General features: G+C 37.7%; 1 protein-coding gene across 1 annotated transcript in view; it reads right to left on the bottom strand.

Annotated features, from left to right (window-relative positions):
• Nucleotides 1–1,993: 1,993 nt before the first annotated feature.
• The window catches only part of LOC126751479 (extracellular serine/threonine protein CG31145), a 43,222-nt gene continuing 25,227 nt past the window's right edge, over nt 1,994–19,988 (bottom strand). The window contains exons 4-9 of the mRNA XM_050461782.1: nt 19,371–19,449; nt 17,121–17,213; nt 15,624–15,867; nt 10,358–10,438; nt 9,702–9,814; nt 1,994–2,138 (exon numbers count right to left, since the gene is read on the bottom strand). Of these exons, the coding sequence (XP_050317739.1) occupies nt 1,994–2,138; nt 9,702–9,814; nt 10,358–10,438; nt 15,624–15,867; nt 17,121–17,213; nt 19,371–19,449 (755 nt within the window). The remainder of the gene's footprint in view (nt 2,139–9,701; nt 9,815–10,357; nt 10,439–15,623; nt 15,868–17,120; nt 17,214–19,370; nt 19,450–19,988) is intronic.

Below are 19,988 nucleotides of genomic sequence, written 5' to 3'. Positions count from 1 at the left end.
CGCACAACTTCTCTTAACCAGCTAATGAGATATGTATAGTGCAAAACTAAAGTGTCGCTTTGCAAATTGATAACGAAAGCGATATGGATATCGAAAATAACATAGCAAACACACTTGCACTAGAAAATATGACATTAAACTTTTAGATTTTAGTGTAAATTAATTAATTCCGAGGTGTAATTTAAGTCAGATAATTTCGAACTAAACACTTAACTGTGTCGAAACCGAACTTTTGCTTATGAAAATATTTTAAATTAATTTTATAAAAGTACAACTTTCCAGTTGGGGTAAAATTGAACTTAAATACCACAAGCTAAAGTAGGGACATTAAGAGTTAAGTAAAATTTTGAGGTTCCAATTTTTGTTTTGTTTAACAAAACAATAAATTAAACTAGAGAATAAATTTGCTCAATGCTTATTAAATAAAAGCGCAAGTTTGTAGTAAAGTGTAATAAAGTGTTAGTTATTTAGTCTTTTCATTTAGTTTCCGCGATGGAGTTAGCAGCGCAACGTGAACCCGTTAAATCCTACTGCTGAACTTCGTCCACTTCAAGGTGGCTTCAGCTGAATTGCACGGAACCACGCACTTTGGCACCAGCTGTACTTCAAAGTGTTAGTTGTTTTTGTTTTTGTTTTTTTTTATTTTTTTTATCAATTCGTGTAACTTTCTCTTTACGTTTTTTTCCTAACTATTCTTTGCTCTCGCCTACAAATGAACTTTCAGCTGCCAATTGGTACTCTTGCTCAGATCAACGCTACTTTTGTTCAGTAAATAATATTCATATTCAGTTAGTTATGAAAGGTACATATTCAATTTGCGCTAAGATGCTCATAAAAATTCAACCAGCACAAAATTTCTTGGAGCCGACAAATCTGCCGCCTATAATTATGCTTTAGCTACGAACTTATTTACTTAGTTTATACATTTTGAATTTATTAATAACTTTTATACTTTGATAGTTTTAAATAATGTTTGTTATCACTTTAAGCCTACAATTATTTGTCTTCAATTAATTCGTGTTTGGCAAAGGCTGATTGTTGGGCGCGTTGTGCCTTTTTCAAAGGCTCTGCCGCCTCAACGCACTCCTGCCCAGCCTTGAACTCGCCACACAACGTCATTTTTAGCGTTGTGCCGAGCAGATTTTTTAGTTTTAATGCGCTTTGTTATACAAGTATATGTAAATTCAACTAGTCAACCACTAACAAAAAAGTCGTATAGTCACACACCCGGCAGATAAATGCCGGCTCGCCGCACGTTGTTGCACAATTCGACTTTGCTCTTACTTTACTACAACATTAAGTATCCTAGGTTCTAATGCTAAACTGTCATTTTCGTATGGCGCACTTTGGGGCGAATCAGGAACTTAAACTTGCCCTCCTGTATCTTTATTCGGCCCTGTTGCTGTAATTGCTATGACAGCAGATCCTCGGATTCGAGCGCCTCCTCTGGTGGATTCTTCTTCACGCAGTCGCGTATGCCGCTCAGTATGATGGTGACACGCCGGTCGAGCGCCTTCAGGTGCGGCTCCCACAGTATCGGTCGAATCGGATCGACGGACATGGACTCGCGCATCAGCTCCGACAGTGGTTTGGGTCCATTATGGAAGCTGTCAAGTAGGCAGATAACAACAATATATTAATAAAAATGGTAAAAATATGGATTATACAAGTAGAAGTAAAGCGTGTTAATGTTTAAAAAACTGCGGCATTTATTTATGTTTAACTGCTTGCAATTAGCAAATTTTTCGAAAAATATAGTTTTTACGCCAAAAATGTGAAGGCGTGTATTGACAGCGGCACACAAACGTGTAAGAAAATAATACTTTCTATTTAAAAACAAAAAAAAAACAACAAATCCTAACAGTACTTGTGTTGTACATGTGTTGTTGCAGTATAAAGTATTCTTTATAGTACAACAACAAATGCCAACAGTCAAGCTCACAACTACGTTTTAAGTGTAATATTTGGTGTCTGATATTCTAAATGTGTTTACTCACTCCAATATTCGCTTCAACGTCGTCGTCCGTATCATGCAACACTGCAGCAATGGCGCCAAAATTGTTAATTCATCGTGAAAGGGTTTACCAAAACCACGTCCATGATCCAAATGCAATGTGAATGTGTCATTGCCAAATATTCTAAAACGAAAGCATTATGCAATTGAGTTATTGGTCTAGTGGAGAAAGAAAATTTAAAAATTTAGTAGCTATTATAAAAATTGTAATAAACTACTTCTCCAACTTAAGTCAAACTAAAACTCTCAAATTTACTAATCTTTATACAAAAAAATTACGTGTCACGTGGTTTGTCCGCGATGGACTCCTAAACTACTTAACCGATTTTAGCAAAATTTAGCACACTGTGTCCAGTTTGAAGCAACTTAGTAGATATGATAAATTAAACAATTCATAAATACGAAATACAGTGGAAGCTGTATTAAATGGACGCTCCGTTAAGCGAACAACTTGAATAGCTGTACCGTAAGGTTGGTTCGTCAGTGCCGGTTTATGGGAGATTTCACTGGGTATATTTCACATACGAATGTATTCGCAATCCCCAAAAAAAATATTATACAGTTGAACTTCCATGACTCAAACCCTTGAATTGGCACTAGAAGTCTAATTCCATACAAATATCATGCCATAACTCGAAGCTTTTTGTGAACTATACTGATGCGAGTTAGGAAAGCTCAACTGTGGTTATCATTTTCAGTAAAATGCCAAATCTTACGGGCTACTTTCTCAATGTCAGCTAAGTTCTGGTAAACCTAACCAAGATTCCTTCTTTCGGTAAGGGAGGGGGTAAGGTTTGTTTCGTTGAAAAAAGGCCTTTTTTCGTGAATTTAACAAAAAAAGACCATTTTTCAAGCCAAAATGACGATTTTAGACGAAAAAATCGATTTATTTGTTATTGTAAAATTTTTAGAAATTAAAATTTTTAAAAAAACTCGACGTCATTCGAGAGCTATATACTATAAGTAGAATATTTTTGCAAAATTTCAAAACGATCGATGCAGTAGTTTTTTCTGTAGGCTGGTCACCGACTGTAAAAATGTCATATTTGGGAAAATCGATTCAAAGTCTTGTGCACTCAGCACAGGTAGCTGGAAGGCGTGCAAACCTAAGTTAGGTTCAACCTGCTGTAACTTCGTTAGTTTTTCTCCGAATGACCTAAAACTTTAACACAATATTCTTGAGATGTTTATGGTTCAGAAAAAAAAACAATAAAAAAAAATGGAAAAAAAAGTTGTCAAACCTTACCCCCCTTAATTGGAACTTACAGATGTTGTTAACCTAACTGAAAAAACAGCCATAAATTCGTTATTTTTTCCAAGGAAAACAATCAACTGGATTCTTATACCGACAAAAACGTTTTCGTCTTTATTTTTAAATAAAATTTTCACTGAACAGATTTTCACTCAATAGATTTCTTAGATGATATTGTATGACAGCTATATGCTATAATTGTTCAATCTGAACAATTTCTTCAACAATTACACCATTGCCTTGGATAATAACCCATGCAAAATTTATTGAAGATATGTATTTCCTGAAATGATAAAGTTTTCCATACATGTATTGGGTTGTCAAAAAAGTCTTGCGGTATTTTCGATATCTGGCGCTGAAAGCGCGTAGTTCTAGTTTTTTTCGTCGCATCGGGTCATGCTATACCTTTTTGGAAAGCTCATTTCACGCGCACATGTTTGATTGATTGTCGTTTCTTTTAAAAAATTAATAAAAATAAATAAAATTCAATAAAAATACCGCAAGACTTTTTTGACAACCTATTATATGAACCGATGGCTCAGCTTATATGGCAACCATATGCTATAGAGGTCCGATATCGACGGTAGCGACAAATAAGAAGCTACTTGGAGAGGAAAAGTTGTATACAAAATTTCAGTTCAATATCTCAAAATCTGAGATACTTCTTCACTACGACGGAGAAACGGACATGGCTAAATCGACTCAGCTCGTCATTTATGTATATTTTATAGGGTCTCCAATGTTTTCTTATGGGTCTTTCCAATCAAATCTCTCACATTTCAAAGCATAAGTATTTGCCTTAATTTCAAAGGATTAGTTTTCATAATCTTCCTAGCCTCTATCTGTAATCTCCTGAACACTCAAGTAACCATATAAGAATATGTCACTTATTAGGAGTGGAATAATACTTCAAAGCCTCTAGCGTTTCTGTCGTTATAAAATAAAAAAACAAATCAAAGTGATGATAGGTTAGCACACTGGAAAGATTAGCCGTATGGACTAGAGCCTCGCATCTTTTTTTAAAACTTTAGCTTAAAAAGAGCCGTTGCGGACTAGCTTTCGAGGTTTATTTCACATTCAAATGTTTACTAGTTTAACTTACAACTTTACTTCGCTCATGGTCGCAACTTCAAAGTTTATTCCACGAAATAATTTCCGCTAATATCGGTCCACTATTTTAGCAAATTACCGAATTTTCTCATTTGCCCCACAAAAGTCTAAACTTTATTGCAGCATTTGTGAAAATTGCACTTATATAATCACAACCGGTTTCTCAATTACAAATATCATAAAGCACCGCACTGAATGCCCGCTATTATTAGCGGCACTTGCAGTGGATTAAGCCCAAGCGCCGTACGTGGCGTATGAGTAACTTCGACATATAATAACACATTTGCATGCCACAATTGTTGAATAGTTGAATGCGTTGCGCCGCCTTAAGCGTTTTAGGTAATTTTCTAGCACAGCAAACAATTCGATAGGCCCACACAAAGGAAGGCACTTGAGCAATGGGGAAATGCCGTTATTCCGCATCGAGACAACAGCCGGCAACAAAGGATCAAAGGCAGGCCGATTATTTGTGTGTGGGCGATTGAAAACAGTAACGGATTTTCCACTTAAATGGGCCGATAAAGGAAAACTGCCTTGCCTCGCGGAGGTGCTATGGCGAGCCAGTAAGCGAAAATGCAGCGGCGAGCTGACACAGGGCAACCGCCCACCGTTCAGCGCGCCCTTTGCGCTTGCTATTGCTCGCATAGTCGGCTGCCGATATGCTTTTGAGTATCGGCGTTCAATGCAAATGAACGTACACACACCCACAGACAAGCATGTGCTTTATCTGCCGCACGCTTCATTACCGCAGCAATCTGCATATGGGGGTTTCAATGCCCGCTCAACCAGCTCAATCCGCTCAATGCATATTCATGCCTAAGTGTATTGGTGCGCTGCTGTGTGGGAGCGGTGGATTATGAATAATTTTCGCATGCGTCGCTGCAAGTAATGCAAATGCTTTCCAAGCCATTACTGCTTTAGTAATTGTATTGTGCCTGCATTGCTGTAATTGCGACTAATTTTCGACAGCTGCTTATGCGCTCTTACAATCTTATTAGCTGCGATTAAAGCGAACGCATATAACTAGCAGACTATTCCTGGGAGCCATAATTTAAATAATTTAATTTCTGATGATCAGAGTCTTCACCGTGCAATATTGTCTTTAATGATCCCAATTGAACCGATTTATTCTGTGCAATTAATATTTATGCTCTACTTTTAAGTATTACAGAAAGAAGATAGTTTGTTTGGATTTAAGAAGTTAAATGTGTATACGAATTTCAAAAGATCGATATTTTTTATTGTTCTATTAAATTCTACAGCACCTCCAGAATATTGTCCTATCTTTTTAAGTTGATTCGAGTAACAGTTTTGGAGATACAGCCTTGGGGGCTTCTGCGCACGAGGTTAGCTAGGCTAAGTGCACCGTCTTTAAACGTATTTTTCTCGAAATTGTGTTCTTGAAGTTGGTTGGCAAGATTTCTCGAGAACTACTCAGCTGATTTTCGTGGAATTTTACACAGGTCTTCGCGATATAATTCTTAAGGACTTGGGCGAAGGACTTTTTTTCGTTTACAAATATTTGAAAAAAACAATGTTTGTAAAAATAAAAAATTCTGATAAAATACTTAATTTTTTATATGAGAAAACAGTTTTTGTAAAAGGCTGCTTTTAGCCGAGGACATTTTCACGTTTTTTAATACAAGTCTTTGCTATCGCCTTCAAAGTAGGCTCCTGGTCCAGTACAAGCATCCCAACCATTAATACAATTTTCCATACGCTTGTGACGTACATTAGCTTCGGCTCGATATTGGCTTATTTTTCAAGAGCAGATCCTTAGATTGTTGTTGTTATACAGTTACAGATTTATAAGCCCACGTTTTGATAATGATAATTATGCAAGAACCCCAGTTGTGTTGTCGAGCATCTCATCTGTGACCACTACCGGATGACGTTTTGCTGTCAAACACACTAATTGACTGACGGAGTTCAAACTTCACATCAACTTAAAAAATATTGGACAAATCTAGGAAATCTAGGAAAAATTGTTATATGAATTCGGTTTGCGCGAGCATTTTAAATGCATCACTTTGGTTTGTTCAGATGGCAAAATTCGTAGATTTCAAGGAAATCGAATGATTTAAGTGGCTATATGGCAACACTATACCTATCCAGGATAATGTGCAATTATATTTTTATTGAGGCGAAATTTCCAATATCTCATTGAAGTTGTAGTCTCTGATGAATTGTGTTGCTCTCAAGCGCAAGCAGTCTTCGGAATTTGTTTGCACTCATAATGCGCAAAGTGCATTTTGGTATTTTGGTATTTCTCAAACAATTCAAGCGGAGTAAGCTACTAGCCCTTTAAGTGGCAGTAATCCAATCGCATTAAACATAGAAATTATGATGTATAAGCACAACCATCAACAACAAAAACAAGGGCATCGAGTTCATTTATGCGCATATTAATGCGAAGCGAGTTGAGGCAGCTTCAATTGGAGCTATGAATGGTGCATTTTGGAATTCAATAAGCAACGTCGAGAGCGATGAACATGAGCCTAAACATTTTTGTTGCTGTCTGATAACCGCAGTGTATTGCTGTGAGTGCGAGTGTTGGTGCGTCGCTGCCAACACTAGGCTAATTGAATTACAACACTTAAATGCGTGGCTTAATTAAAAATTAAAAATTTACTCTGCCAAATTTCAAATAACTTCCTGACAAGTTTTCAACTTTCATTTATTCCTTTTATTATCGCAAATTTCTTTGGCAAAATTTCCAGCACTTTCGATATCCAAATCTTTTATGCCTGTCAAGGAATTAGTTGTACAAAGTGGCAGATTGCAGCTGTGCAGCATTGTTGGGCACAACTTCGCTTATCTGGCTCGTAAATTTCCGCTCTTAAGCAGCCACAAACATTTATTTACTGTAACTAAAACTATTCGAAAAGTTTGCTACTCTCGCACACCCACACCCAGACATCCAGACACACTCACACGCAAACACAGCGAAAGTCGAATGCGTGCTAGAGTCCGCTTAATGGAACTTAGAAGCAACAACAGTTATTTGCATGAATAAAAACCCATAAAAGATCACGTCACAAATTCGGGGACTCAGCTGCTCAGTAAATTGCAATTAAAATGCGTCAAATTGTCGAAAAGAAAAATCAGAAAATGCGATTTTTAACAAATTTAATTGAACGGCGAAAAGACGAGCTCCACTGGCCCGCCGAGCAGTCGAGGCGACGTGGAGCGGACGTAGACCGCAGCACAATGAAAAGTAACGACAGTTTCCAACAGCTTCTTGCCAAGAAATGTACAAATAAACTTACGACTACTCGCTTACTGCCACACACACACAAGCGTTTGGCGAATATTTGCAAAAAAGTAGCGCCAAAACTATCCTTTCGTTTCAATTTGTGCGCTGAGTGGCAAGCAAGTTGTGGCAAAGCGAAGCGGGCAAGTTGCGGGCGAGCTGCGCAGCTCATTAAAAGTTAATTAAAATTATTGTGACATCTGAGTAACAGCATTGAGCCAACCGCAAATATTGCAGCGCTCGCGGTTAGGTATTAAGGCGCTGGTGCAACAAAGCGAACATCGAAATAGATGAACTGTGTGCACTCGCAGAAAGTCTGAATATAATTGCAGCACGAGCAAGAAGGCCAAAAACCGAAACTGAGGGCTTACTGAAGATACAAAAACAGAATTATAATTCTAGTAATTTTCTCTTTAAAAGAATATCATAAATTTTGTAATGAAACATTAACACGATTGCCATCATAAGTTTAGTCTTCTAACACACTTTCTTTTCATATACGAAAAATCTCTTCAAGTTACTATTAGAAACAAGCTTTAGACTACTAGCTAACGAGCTAATTATTTAAGAGTTTGCTATAATTGAATTTCCTACGAGGTTTCTTAAAATTAACCGCCCAAACAGTGAAGAAAAGCAAATAAAACTTTGGTAAATTTTATTAGTTCAAGTGTCACTCATGTGTTAGAAAGTGTCAAAAAGAAATTATTATGCGAAAAGAAAAGGAAGCAACGCTTAAATGAGCAGAGTGCAGTCAAAATTCAAACCCAGTTAACTTATGTTTTCTAATATTAACATTTTCGAGGGTTAAACATACTATTCACACATATTTTCGAAACCATAAGTCAAACTCTTCTGTGATACCATATTTGTTTGAGAGTTTGAGACGTATCGAAATTAAATTTTTGGACATCAAAAATGGCTTTTATTTAGTTTTACTATCCTCTGGGCAGCCAAAGTAAGAAGGCGAACCATCCTTACTCAGGGTTGCGCGCTGGATTTGGGACCCGCCTCGTACAAAAACGCCTTATTGAAAACTGATCGACAGCTCGGATGAGAGACTTCGCATCAAAGCAAAGTTCTTCAACTTATCGCTGATTTGCGCCCACGCCCCGACGGAAGAAAAGGACGATGAGACCAAATATACCTTTGAGAGCTACCCCGCCACGATGTCAAAATCGTGCTCGGCGACTTTAACCTCAGGATGGGCAAAGAAGGTATCTTTGGCACAACAGTCGGGAAATTCAACCTTATTATTAAGAAACATCTCCAAATGGGTTGAGGCTGATCGACTACGCCAGAGCTCGAAACATGGTTATCTGTAGTACTAGATTGCAGCATAAGAATTTTCATCTATATTTTGGCTACCGGATCGAAAAGCCACCAGTTTTACATTTCAGCGTACTATTCACTTTTTCCGAAGTTACTAAGAAGTTCCAACTGCACTCAATTTGAAAAATATATGTAGTTTTGAATAAAAAATAACGTATATATTTTAAGCTCATTAAACTGATTGAATAAACCGCTACATTTCAGAAAACTATTAAAACTTTCATTAAAGTTGTGTAAACTTGTGTTAAAATCTATTTAATAGGTCGCGAGAAATCTTCACAACCGACTTTCAAAACACAGTAACTGTGTAGCTGACTTCGCTCATGCAAACTTTTTAGGTTTGTATATCCAAAACTATTACTGAAGTCAACTTAATAGTTAAAGGTAATATTTTAGAGATGTTATAGAAATAAATAAGGCAATAAAGAGCCGTGAAACCTATGTAACGCTTTAATTTTATGTGTAAAATTTCTCAGACAATCCAGCAGAGTAAGTTTTTTGAAATCATAAGCTTATTATAATGAGTGAGGAAAAGGGACGGGAATCATTCAGCCTCTACATGGCGGCATTTTGTACTCTGATAGTGGCCGGATAAGGTCCCCCATTTGTCAAAAAATCTTTAACTTTGGATTTCTGGGTCAACCAGGATATAATTGCATGATTCAAATAGTAAAAACAACAATCATTTATACGTATTAGCTCAAGACATTCAGCAGTTATTTTATCTTTGTTTTGGTACTCACTTGAATGTTTCATAATGATGTCTGTCCATATTTCCGGTTAAGAAGTCAAATATAGCCATATCCATCAGATCCAGTAACCGTCGACCTTCGTCATATGGAGGTATTTCGCGAACCTTCAGGATAAGAAATTGTTATAGCATTTAAATGCAATTTCAAAATAAAACAATTTCTAATAGAATTTATATAATTTTGACTTTTTAAGTGCTTTGGTCATCCATGACTTCAATTACAATGAACCGTTAAGAATATAACTACCGACCGTTATTTATAATATACCGTTATTATACTATATAAAAGGGAGAGAAATGCAAAAGACAATTTTTACTGCTTGGAAATAAGTTCTTTGAGCTTGCACTGCAGCATTCGTGAAGAGTTCGCCGAAGAAATATGCAACAAACACAAAATGCAAAAACGAAAGACAAAGTCTCACAAGCATTTTCGGTAGAAAACTGTTGCACAAGCATCAATTTAATTTTAATTTTTTTTTTTAATTTTAATTTCACTTTAATGGCCAATAGTCCTTTGGCGAAAACTTGTAATTACGTCGACTTTAAGTTTTTAGCCCGTTTGGCTCCCTTTCTGGCAAATACTTAAAATTTAAAAATAATTACCAAATGATTCTTTACAAGGTGCTTTAGAAAGTCGCTTTTACTTACAATGGAGCAGTAATTGGAATCTGTCTCCCACTGAGCCTTCCTGCGCTTATGGTACGAGCGGCGCCAAGGATGCCGCCAAACCTGCAAAGAGTTGCAAAAGAGAAGGAAAAAGAGTCAAAAGTGAAGATGAAGTTTCAATTTCTCAGCCAGTTAAATAATAATTAGTTATTTAAATGAGCAAAAGGTAAAAGGGAAAAATGCAAAAAATTTCGGTTATGGAAAATTGCGAATAAACACCCACACGCACACACACACAGCCAGCAGTACACGGGCACTTTGAGCAGAGAAAAGTGTAAATCTCACTCCTAAATGGCAAGCGCCAACGCGAATTGCTGATCCGCAACCCGAAGCGAGGCGCTGAGGCCGTAAGCAGCACCGGTGCGGCTGCGCGCCAGCCCAAAGACAACAGCTTTCTTATGGCAGAGCTCAGTGTTGAAGTGCAACAAACACAAATTGAATCGCAACAGCAACAACGGCTGCGGTCAACTCGGGCGCCAAAGGATTTGCGCAAATTAAGAAGAAAGAAAGAAGGATGTCGGCGGCGCGCAACACAAACTTAAAGCAAAAGGGAATGAGGCAGTAGAAGGAGTCGTTGCAAAAATCGCTCGCTTTCTTATTGGTTTAATGATGTGTATATACAAGCTAGAGCGAAGACGTCTGAGCTGCGGATTGGGGAATAGTTAAGTTCAAAGAAAAGTTTCGCACAATAAATTAGGCGGCATCAGTTGAAAATATGAAATTACTTAATAACCGGAAAGAAAAGAAACCCTTCACAGCAGAAATATTAAATGCAGACGAAAATGAAAATAAATTATAGTCAAGCTGAAATGCCGTGGTATGAAAATCAAAGCGAAGACGAGAGGAAATGCGAAAAGAAATTCTTGAATTGCTTTCAACGTCAGCGCCGACAGGTAAGAGCAGTCAGCCAGTGATGCACTAAATCGCCGAAAAGTTGCGCCACAAGCGCACTACCAAACCACACACACACACACAGTTACATGGTAAAGTAAATACTCTCGCAGGCTATTTGAATACATCACTTTTAAATGGTTATACATGCACATATGTATGTGTGTGTGTAAATGTCATGAAAGTCTGCGGAAGCGGATCCCTTCTTGGTAGTCAGCAAAGTTGGTCAAAACGCTGCGCAAAACTTGTTTGGCTGCTGCGGGCCGAGTTTGGCGAAATAACTTTGCTGACTGGCGCATTGTAAATCACTTTTGCAATTTAAATGCTGGCTGCGCAGCGGTGGGGAGGCGGAAGCGCACCACGCCTTGCTATCTGCAACTACCAAATAAATAGTTAGACAACGTGCGATTCCAGCAATTGCGAATGAGTGAGTAGTTGTGGCAGTAGTAGTTCAGCGGTGCTTAAAATTCGAATTCAATCGAGATAATTTCAAATGTAAACAGAGAATATGGAACTTTCGTCGAACATAACTTGCAAGCTTGTTCTGCCAATACACAGGCGATTGCTTAGAAAAAGTGAGAAACCATGAGAAATGGTTAATGAAGACTGTTGCTTTTGTGAGAATGAATTTATAAAATTATTATTGAAGAAATGAAATCATTCGACCATGTTCGACCTCCGTGTATGTTCAGAGAGAGCAGAGAAACAGAAGGAAAATATATTTCGTCTAAAGAGTATAAACGGAGTTATAGTAGAAAAGGGGAGCATACTTCTTGACAATGTACCTTCGTATGAGGAAAATTGAACAAAAGCATTGCCCAGCATATTTAGAGCAATTCTATAACCGAAAGATGGTACTGGGATCGCACTATTTCATATATTCGATTTTAATATCGGATTTAGGTCAAATAAACAAAGCATTTTTATTTTACGCGACCACTGTCAGGCCTTAGTGTGTACTACTATGGGCAAAAAATAGTAAGACTTTTTAATAAAAATTCGAGCGAAAACCACCATTCATCGAAATATTTTTTTCTAGGTTGGAATGACTGTCAGTGACAGAGATCTTACTGGCCTCGTTGAAATATCGGAAGGATCATTGAAAACCATTTTGAAACATCATTTAAGCCTAAGAAGAGTGAAAACACGAGTCGACCAAAATCACTCAATTTTTTCGAAATACATCGTCGCGTTAACGTTAGTAAAACAATACTTTTTGACTGTCAGGATGTAATGAGACGTATTATTACTGGCGATGAGTCTTAGATCCAAGCTTACGACCCGGAAATAGATGTTCAACCGGTCGAATATAGTGGCAAAGGTGAGCCGAAGCCGAAAAAATCATGTCAGAGCAAGTCAAAAATCAAGGTAATGTTGACAGTTTCTTTGATTGCCTTGGTGCAAGGAATACTATTTGAGTGTTATACGTCTTTTGCGCGCAGGTATTTGTCAAAAGAGGCCGAAATTATGGGCCGACAATTCTTGGTTTTTGTACCACGATAATACACCGTCGAATACTGCGTTGATTCTTCGTAAGTTTTTCGCCAAATTTTCAACCAATGTCGGGCTGTAATCACCGCATTCGCCTGATTTAGCTCCATGTACTAATAGTCAAAAGTCAAACGACCGCTCCGGGGAAAACGTTTTGAGTCAATTGGAGACATTAAACGTGAAATTGTCTTTAACAACTGTTTCGAGGATTGGAAAAAGCGTTTGAGCAAGTGTATTGGGGCTAAAGGGGAATTACTTTGAGGATGAAGACATAGATTTTGAATAATAAATTAAAAACTTAAAAATTATAAGCAAAGTCTTACTGTTTTCTTGCCCACTTGAGTTGAAATGTCCTTCAAATTATATTCTACGTTATATGCATTTGAATGTGTTCAATATCAGATTTCAGCCGTCGCCCCAAATTCCTAATTAAACTATTTAAATAATTAAAAAAAATAATAATTCCCTACCGCAAAATATTTAGCGCCACTTTATTCGCACGTAATTATTCAAGTGTTGGCTCACCCTCAAAGGGACTTGATTTAAGATTAACTTTAGGTAAATGTTTTAATTCAATTACATGGCACTTAAACTGAAAGCGAACAAAAGAAAACAAAAGCCAGACAAACAAACACCGCGATGAAAGAAAACTTTGTGAAAAACGCAAATTGGAAAAAACTTGCAAAAAAGTTGGAAAAATCTAGGTAACACTTGAGGGCCAGCTCGACTGCATTTCGACCGTTTGCCTTTGACCGTTCGCTTGAGCTTTTACGCCCTTAAGAACCTTAAGTTGAAAGCTTTTGCTTTTAAGAAAGCCGATGAAAAAATAACGACAATACAAACAGAACAAACGGAGCGAATGGGAGGGGGAAAGTGCGGATAATGCAAATAGTGGGGTTTAAGGAAAGTGGAGCGCGAAGGCTGGCGAAAGAGCAGAGTGAGTCGGCGATTGCATATGGAAACTGAAAAGTGCGAGCAAACAATATCGCCGACTTTTTGCGCGTGTAACTTTTCCTGCTTAGTTATTATACCAGTTTGATTGCAGTTTCTTCTTTTCTCTTCTTCTTCTGCTTTGTTTTTTGGTTGCTAGATAATTTTTGCTGTTTCACTTACTTCACATGCTAAAATAATTTTATTCTTAAGCTATTTTGTAGCTGCTTTTCAATTTGTTGTTGTGCACATATTTCAGCAAAAGTACCGTTAGGGTTTTGTGTGCGCACCACCGGGGCCAGGTTGGATTAATTTTAACTTTTCAGTTGTGATTCCCGTTGTATTCACCGCATTGCACAGCGCCAAAGCAGAATGTCATATAAAGAAGAGCTGCACACACACACACATACATATATATAAGCAAACGTAACAAGGAAGGCCTGCGCGGAGGAAATGCTTGCACTCGTAAAGCAAGCGGCTGCGGCGACAGCCCCTCGACGGGAAGCGCCGGAAGGAGCAGCATTGTAAAGCCAGCGCCGGCGGAAGTGGTCCTTTGTGGATTATTATTATTGTTATGAACATTACTTAGTTTTGTTTACAGAAACACCAGCGTTTTGTTTGGCAACGCGCTGGGACTCCGATCTTTCTCTCTCTCTCCTCCCATTCTTATTAACATTTGTTGCGCTGCCGTTTTGAATTCCTTTCAGTTTTTGCTCTTTAAATAGTAAGCTATGAAAATATATATTCATGGAAGTGCATAAGTATTCAAAATCCTTTATTATTTTGCTGTTTATGCACTGTTGTTCTTGTTGTGCTGGCAATGTGCTTTTCGTGCAAGTTGACTTTTATGTATCTTGTTATTTTTCTTTTTCTTCAATTTTGCGAATCCGATTAGTTGTAATTATAGAGGTATAAATAGGAAAGCAAAGAAGTTAATAACATTTGAGAACTCGAATTAAATTTTCAAAATAATTGACTCTATAAATGGAATAGAAACGCTTGAGGAACTGCAAACTATAATCATGCTGGAGGAAATCTTATAACTTAGAACTTATGAACCGTGTGATATGAACTTTCAAAGTTAATAAGTCTGGTAAAAAGGAGAAGCTGCAGTCACATGTAAAAGTTCACGCTAGTGGCGAAAGTCCTCTGATTCTTGGAAGTGGCCAGAAACGATTCTTTAACATATGGCTCAAGCAGCTCACGACTTACGGTCTTCGACCAAGTATCCTTTGGGTAGAAAAAGAACATCCGTTTGAAGGCGAGCTAAAGTGATAGGCGAAGTATCCCTCTTAAGGGTTGAGCGCTGGGTTTGGGACCCGCCACGTAAAAAGCGCCCCCAAGAAAAATTACCAACAGCCCGCTGTTGTTAAGTCGGCTATAACTGCGTGGGTGGGGTCTACGTAAAGAAGAAGAAAAATAAAGAGAGGGAGGAAAGAAGATGTATGGAAGCTTGATGAGTTAACACAAAAACCAATCCCGAACCGAATCACCATCTGTGCATCTCTGCTGTATCACAACAAAATCGAAACTCTCGGAGCTTGTTTGGGAGGTTCTAATGCATCCACCCTATAGTGCGGACCCAAGTGATTATTGAAGTGTAATTCGCTTGAAGGAAAGGTTATGACAATCAACTGTCCCTGTATTTTACTGAGGGTCAGTTTTTGCTATGGGAAAGCACAAAGCACATACGTTCTTTCTTTGAAGCTCAATCAATTTGAGTTGAAAAATACTCGAAACAACGGTGATAATAATTACCCTTGGTACTCACCCTAACCAACACTTAACCATTACTAATTGTTTCTTACTGAAACCACTTCTAATTACACATTACTCATTCTGCCAGAGACTCGCGGCTAATTCGAGTTTTTATTTTAAACAGAATGCGCACATCACACACAACCGTACAAACAAATGAAGATGGAATCACACTCACCTTTCGTCCTGTCTGCTCGAAGCTGGGCAGGAAGGCGGCAAATGAACCCTCCAACATGTCCGGGTTACCGCAAACGGCATGCCCCGTGTCACAGTAGTAGGAGCACTTGCCGTGGAAGCACAAGTTCGACGAGGGCGAGACGAAGAAGGTCCGTAATAAATTGTCGTCGGCGACTTGATAAATTTCCGTTGTAATGTTCAGCAGGCGACCGGTGACGGGCATGGCGCGGCGAAAACCCAAAATTCTGCGAATAAAAGACACATAACTGTACATTTGAAATAATAGCAACACACACAAGAAAATGGCAAGAAACACATTAAGCGACGGTGTAATGGCAATAAAATGCAATGTACGATGAATAAGCGCTTGTTGTAATCGTTGTAATGCCAAATGGATGGTTGCTTGTTGGAGGAATTAAAAAAGATGTAGCAGCGGAGGCTACATGTGTTTCTTTCGAGAACACGAACTAAAAAATGGCATACCATAATGCTTGAGTTGAATTAATGTGCCACAAATACAAATAAAATGAATTAAATGTTTGCGAGTGTGTCTAGAGGCTTGTAAAATTTAGAATATCGCTCTGTCTACATGAGAGCACATGTAAGAAACTCCTTACCAAAGGCACACTTAAAAGTGGAAAAATAGTCGAGAGTGGGCAGCAAAGGCGACCATACCTCTACTATACTGCCTATGGAATGAATTGAGGTCTAAATGGCCCTCTGTTGTTCATGTAACTTTCTCTGTTATGCCTCGTTTTTGATTGTAGCAAGAAGAGAAAACAGAAAAACGGGAAAAGGAACGGGCAGGAAGGTGGTTGAAGGTGCACATGTATACCCTACATGTTTGCACTCCGCTGGAGTACAAATACTTGTAAAAATTAAAGCGTAATTCATGTTCTCTTTGGGATTTTGAGCCAAGGCAGGGGAATGTTTTGCTGTCCCAGAAAAAAATCCAAGATTAAGCATGCATAGTCTTCACGCGCCACGATTTTATGTTATTGAGTAAAGATTTTAAGAAAGGCGACAACATTGCAATCAATTTGAATATCAATTTCACCAGTAAATTGCATTGCTTTCGATTTCCTTTTTCGAGCAAAATTTCTGCTTTATGCATTTAAGTTCATTTGAATATTAAAATTTTCATTTGAAAATTAAAAATTTCCAGGATTAAGAATTTTTACTCGCCTTTACATTCAATTCATAAATAAAAAGGATTTTGCAAGGATGAAAAACGATTTTCTTTTAAGCCGCATCTTTTTAATTACAGCCAGATAATGGATAATAATATGTATGAATGAACAATGAAGAGCCCAAAATAAGAAAATGAATATAAAATGAATATCGGCTGAGCGAATGTGCGTGCGAAATGAGTGAGTGAAATTTATACTCATTAATCATTATTTCAATTCAGCGGTATATATACATATCGCTCTCTACATAAGCCTGGATAACGATATATGGTAGAATTCGTGCCAGTTTCATCTGTTCTTTCACTCACCGATCCAAATGAAAAGCAGCGATTTCCGCATTGTGGCGCTCATAGTCCGTAAAATAGAAGTGGTTCGGCAGAGTTTGTTGTTCACGGGGAAATCTGTAAAAATATATAAGGTTTTGAAAGATAATATGAATGTATATAGCAAAAAGAAAAAAAACTAATATCAAATTTATGGATTAAACTGAATCTTTATCTATATAAAATATCCTTGTACCAGGTTGTTCAATAAGTTTTGTCGTTCGATAAGAGAAGGCGTAGCTACGAGCTTAAAATTGTTTTTGTTTTGTTGGTACACTCTTCATATGAACGTTTGTGAAGTGTCATTTCAATCTGTCAATACATTCTTTGTTTACAAGCCATTTAGTGTATATTGAAAATCGTGCAGTGATAAAATTCTTATTTTTGGAAGTTGTAGCACCAAAAGAAATTCACAAACGAATGTTAAAAGTGTATAATGATTGTTCACCTACAATTAGAATAGTAGAAAGATGAGTTGCTGAACTTAAGCGTGGTCGTACAAGCTTTGAAACACCAGAAATCATAGCCAATACGGGATATGGTTTTGGAAGATCGTCGATTGACTGAGAGAGATTTAGAAGCTTTACAATTTTCACTAGGCAGTGTGAGTCACAATTATGTCATGTTGTTGAATTGAAAAACCTGGCTGTTTGGCTTCGAAATGAGTTCGTCTCGCCAAATCGCCTAAGAAGGTTATGGCATCCGTTTTTTTGGGATGTGAGAGGAATTTTACTTGTGGATTACTTGCAAACTGGTTAAACAATTAATTCTGAATATTATTGCAACCTTTTAAACCAGTTGAGGGAAAAAGTTCCAGAAAAAAGACCCGGTTTTCAGAAGAAAAAAAATCCTTTTTATCAGGGCCATGCACCTTGGCACAAGAGCATTTTGACAATGGCTAAAATCCATGAATTAAAGTTCGAATTGTTGGAGCATCCACCGTATTCACCAGATTTGGTCCTCAGCGACTTCCATTTGTTTCCAAAACTCAAAACATGTATGCGTGGCAAGCGTTTTTCATCAAATGAAGAGGTCATAACGGCTGTTGAAGCGTATTTGCAGATCTTCCGGATTCTCACTTCAGGGATGGGATCCACAGATTGGATGATCGTTTTAGCAAGTGTATTAATGTTCAGGGAGATTATTCGGCTAGGTATTTTGGTTAACCGAAGCTAAGATTACCAAGATGTTTCAGCCTCAATATTTCACAGGCTGGACAATGGATGAGAAAGTGTCTGGATATTTGCACTTCACACTACAATATCAGCTTTTTTTATTGCTCCCCCTAATGTATGAATATATAATTTTTGAAGTCGAAGTATTTGCACAATATAAATAAGTTTAGCTAGTTTGATGGTCTTGATAATTGTGTAAGAACACGATTTCAGTTTGCATTAAATTCGTTTAATTTTTGCATTTAACAATATTTCCAGCACCGACAATAGTTGGCATATACACGCGGCTTCAAGAGCAATCACACGGCCAATAAACTTGAGCCCATTTCCACTGTTGTGCGTGCCTATACCGTTACATGCGTATGATTGTGCATATGAACGCGTGATATTTATTGCGTTTTTCGCTGACGGCTACCGCACGCACCTTGACATTGCCAATCACGTTATCAAAGGCAGTAATAATCTGCTACATTTGCATTTTGCCATGCGCCGCCAACCCCCTCCAATAACCCCTTAACCGCCGCGACTTTTATTACTTACGCCGATTGCATGGCAAATGGAGCTGCAATAAATTGCTATCAGCCACGATTAAAAATGTTTATTGTTGTCGTTGTCATTACACACAACACCATCTATTAACGACAGAAGTCACTCGCGGCCACCGTGGCGTATGAGTTATGCATGTGACTGACTGCGCATGCGCGAGTGGTATCTGCATATGCATTTCTCTTGAATGGCGGAAAGTCGTCGTAAATGGCAGCAGGGAGTACCGTTACGTGCAACAGCACACGTTATGTGGCCAACAGCGATGCTTACGCCTGCATGGTTGCAATGGTTGCAATATGGTCATTGGAATTCACAGTAATATCGCCGGCAATTTCACAATTCATTGCCGCCGTCAACAGTTAATGCGAATTCCGTTGAATTGGAATTCTTTGTGATTGTTGATTGAAGTTAAGGGAAAATCATTTAATAACCTTGTTAATATTAATTCGCCCTACGCTTAAACTGTTACTTACTTAATTGTGGCATATGTGGCACATGCAAATAGTGTAATTACCTCATTGGCTTCATCAGCGCTTTGATGTCGCTGGGAAATTCTATAATCAATTTCAACTGCGTGCCGCCCTCCTTTTGCACTGAAAAGAGAGAAAAAATAATTGAAATGTAAATATGTGGTAACCGAGCACGTGACATTAAAATACATAAGAATAACACATACATACATACATACATATACAAAATCTGTAGAAGAGCGGCCTCACCTAAGAGTCACATCGAGTGAAAAATTTAATGAAATCGATTTGTTTCATATTTCGATTGGGTAAAAATATGATACCATCACAAAGAAGAGCTTTCAGCGATCATAAAGGCTCATATTTAAAAAAAAAATGAGTTTTGACGTGAGATGTTTTGGTTACAAATTAGGAGTTTTTGGCTATTAGATTAATATAAAGAGAAAAAACAATTTTTAGCAAAAAACAAAAGAATACAGTGGGACAAAACAAAGTAAACTTACACCAAATTAAGTGAATGAAAATAATTTGATAGAATTAAAAAAAATCTTAAACTTTTTCCCACAAATTTTGAGGTTATGTGAAAAATTCTGTGAACAAAAGTTATAGATTTTTCCATTACTTATTACATGTCCATATAATTTTTTTCTATAGAATTCTAA

The sequence above is a fragment of the Bactrocera neohumeralis genome, chromosome 2 (assembly GCF_024586455.1).
Source record: "Bactrocera neohumeralis isolate Rockhampton chromosome 2, APGP_CSIRO_Bneo_wtdbg2-racon-allhic-juicebox.fasta_v2, whole genome shotgun sequence".
In the NCBI taxonomy this organism is placed as follows: Eukaryota; Metazoa; Arthropoda; class Insecta; order Diptera; family Tephritidae; genus Bactrocera; species Bactrocera neohumeralis.
Note: the sequence above shows the minus strand (reverse complement) of the source record. Positions and strands in the feature narration are given on the sequence as shown.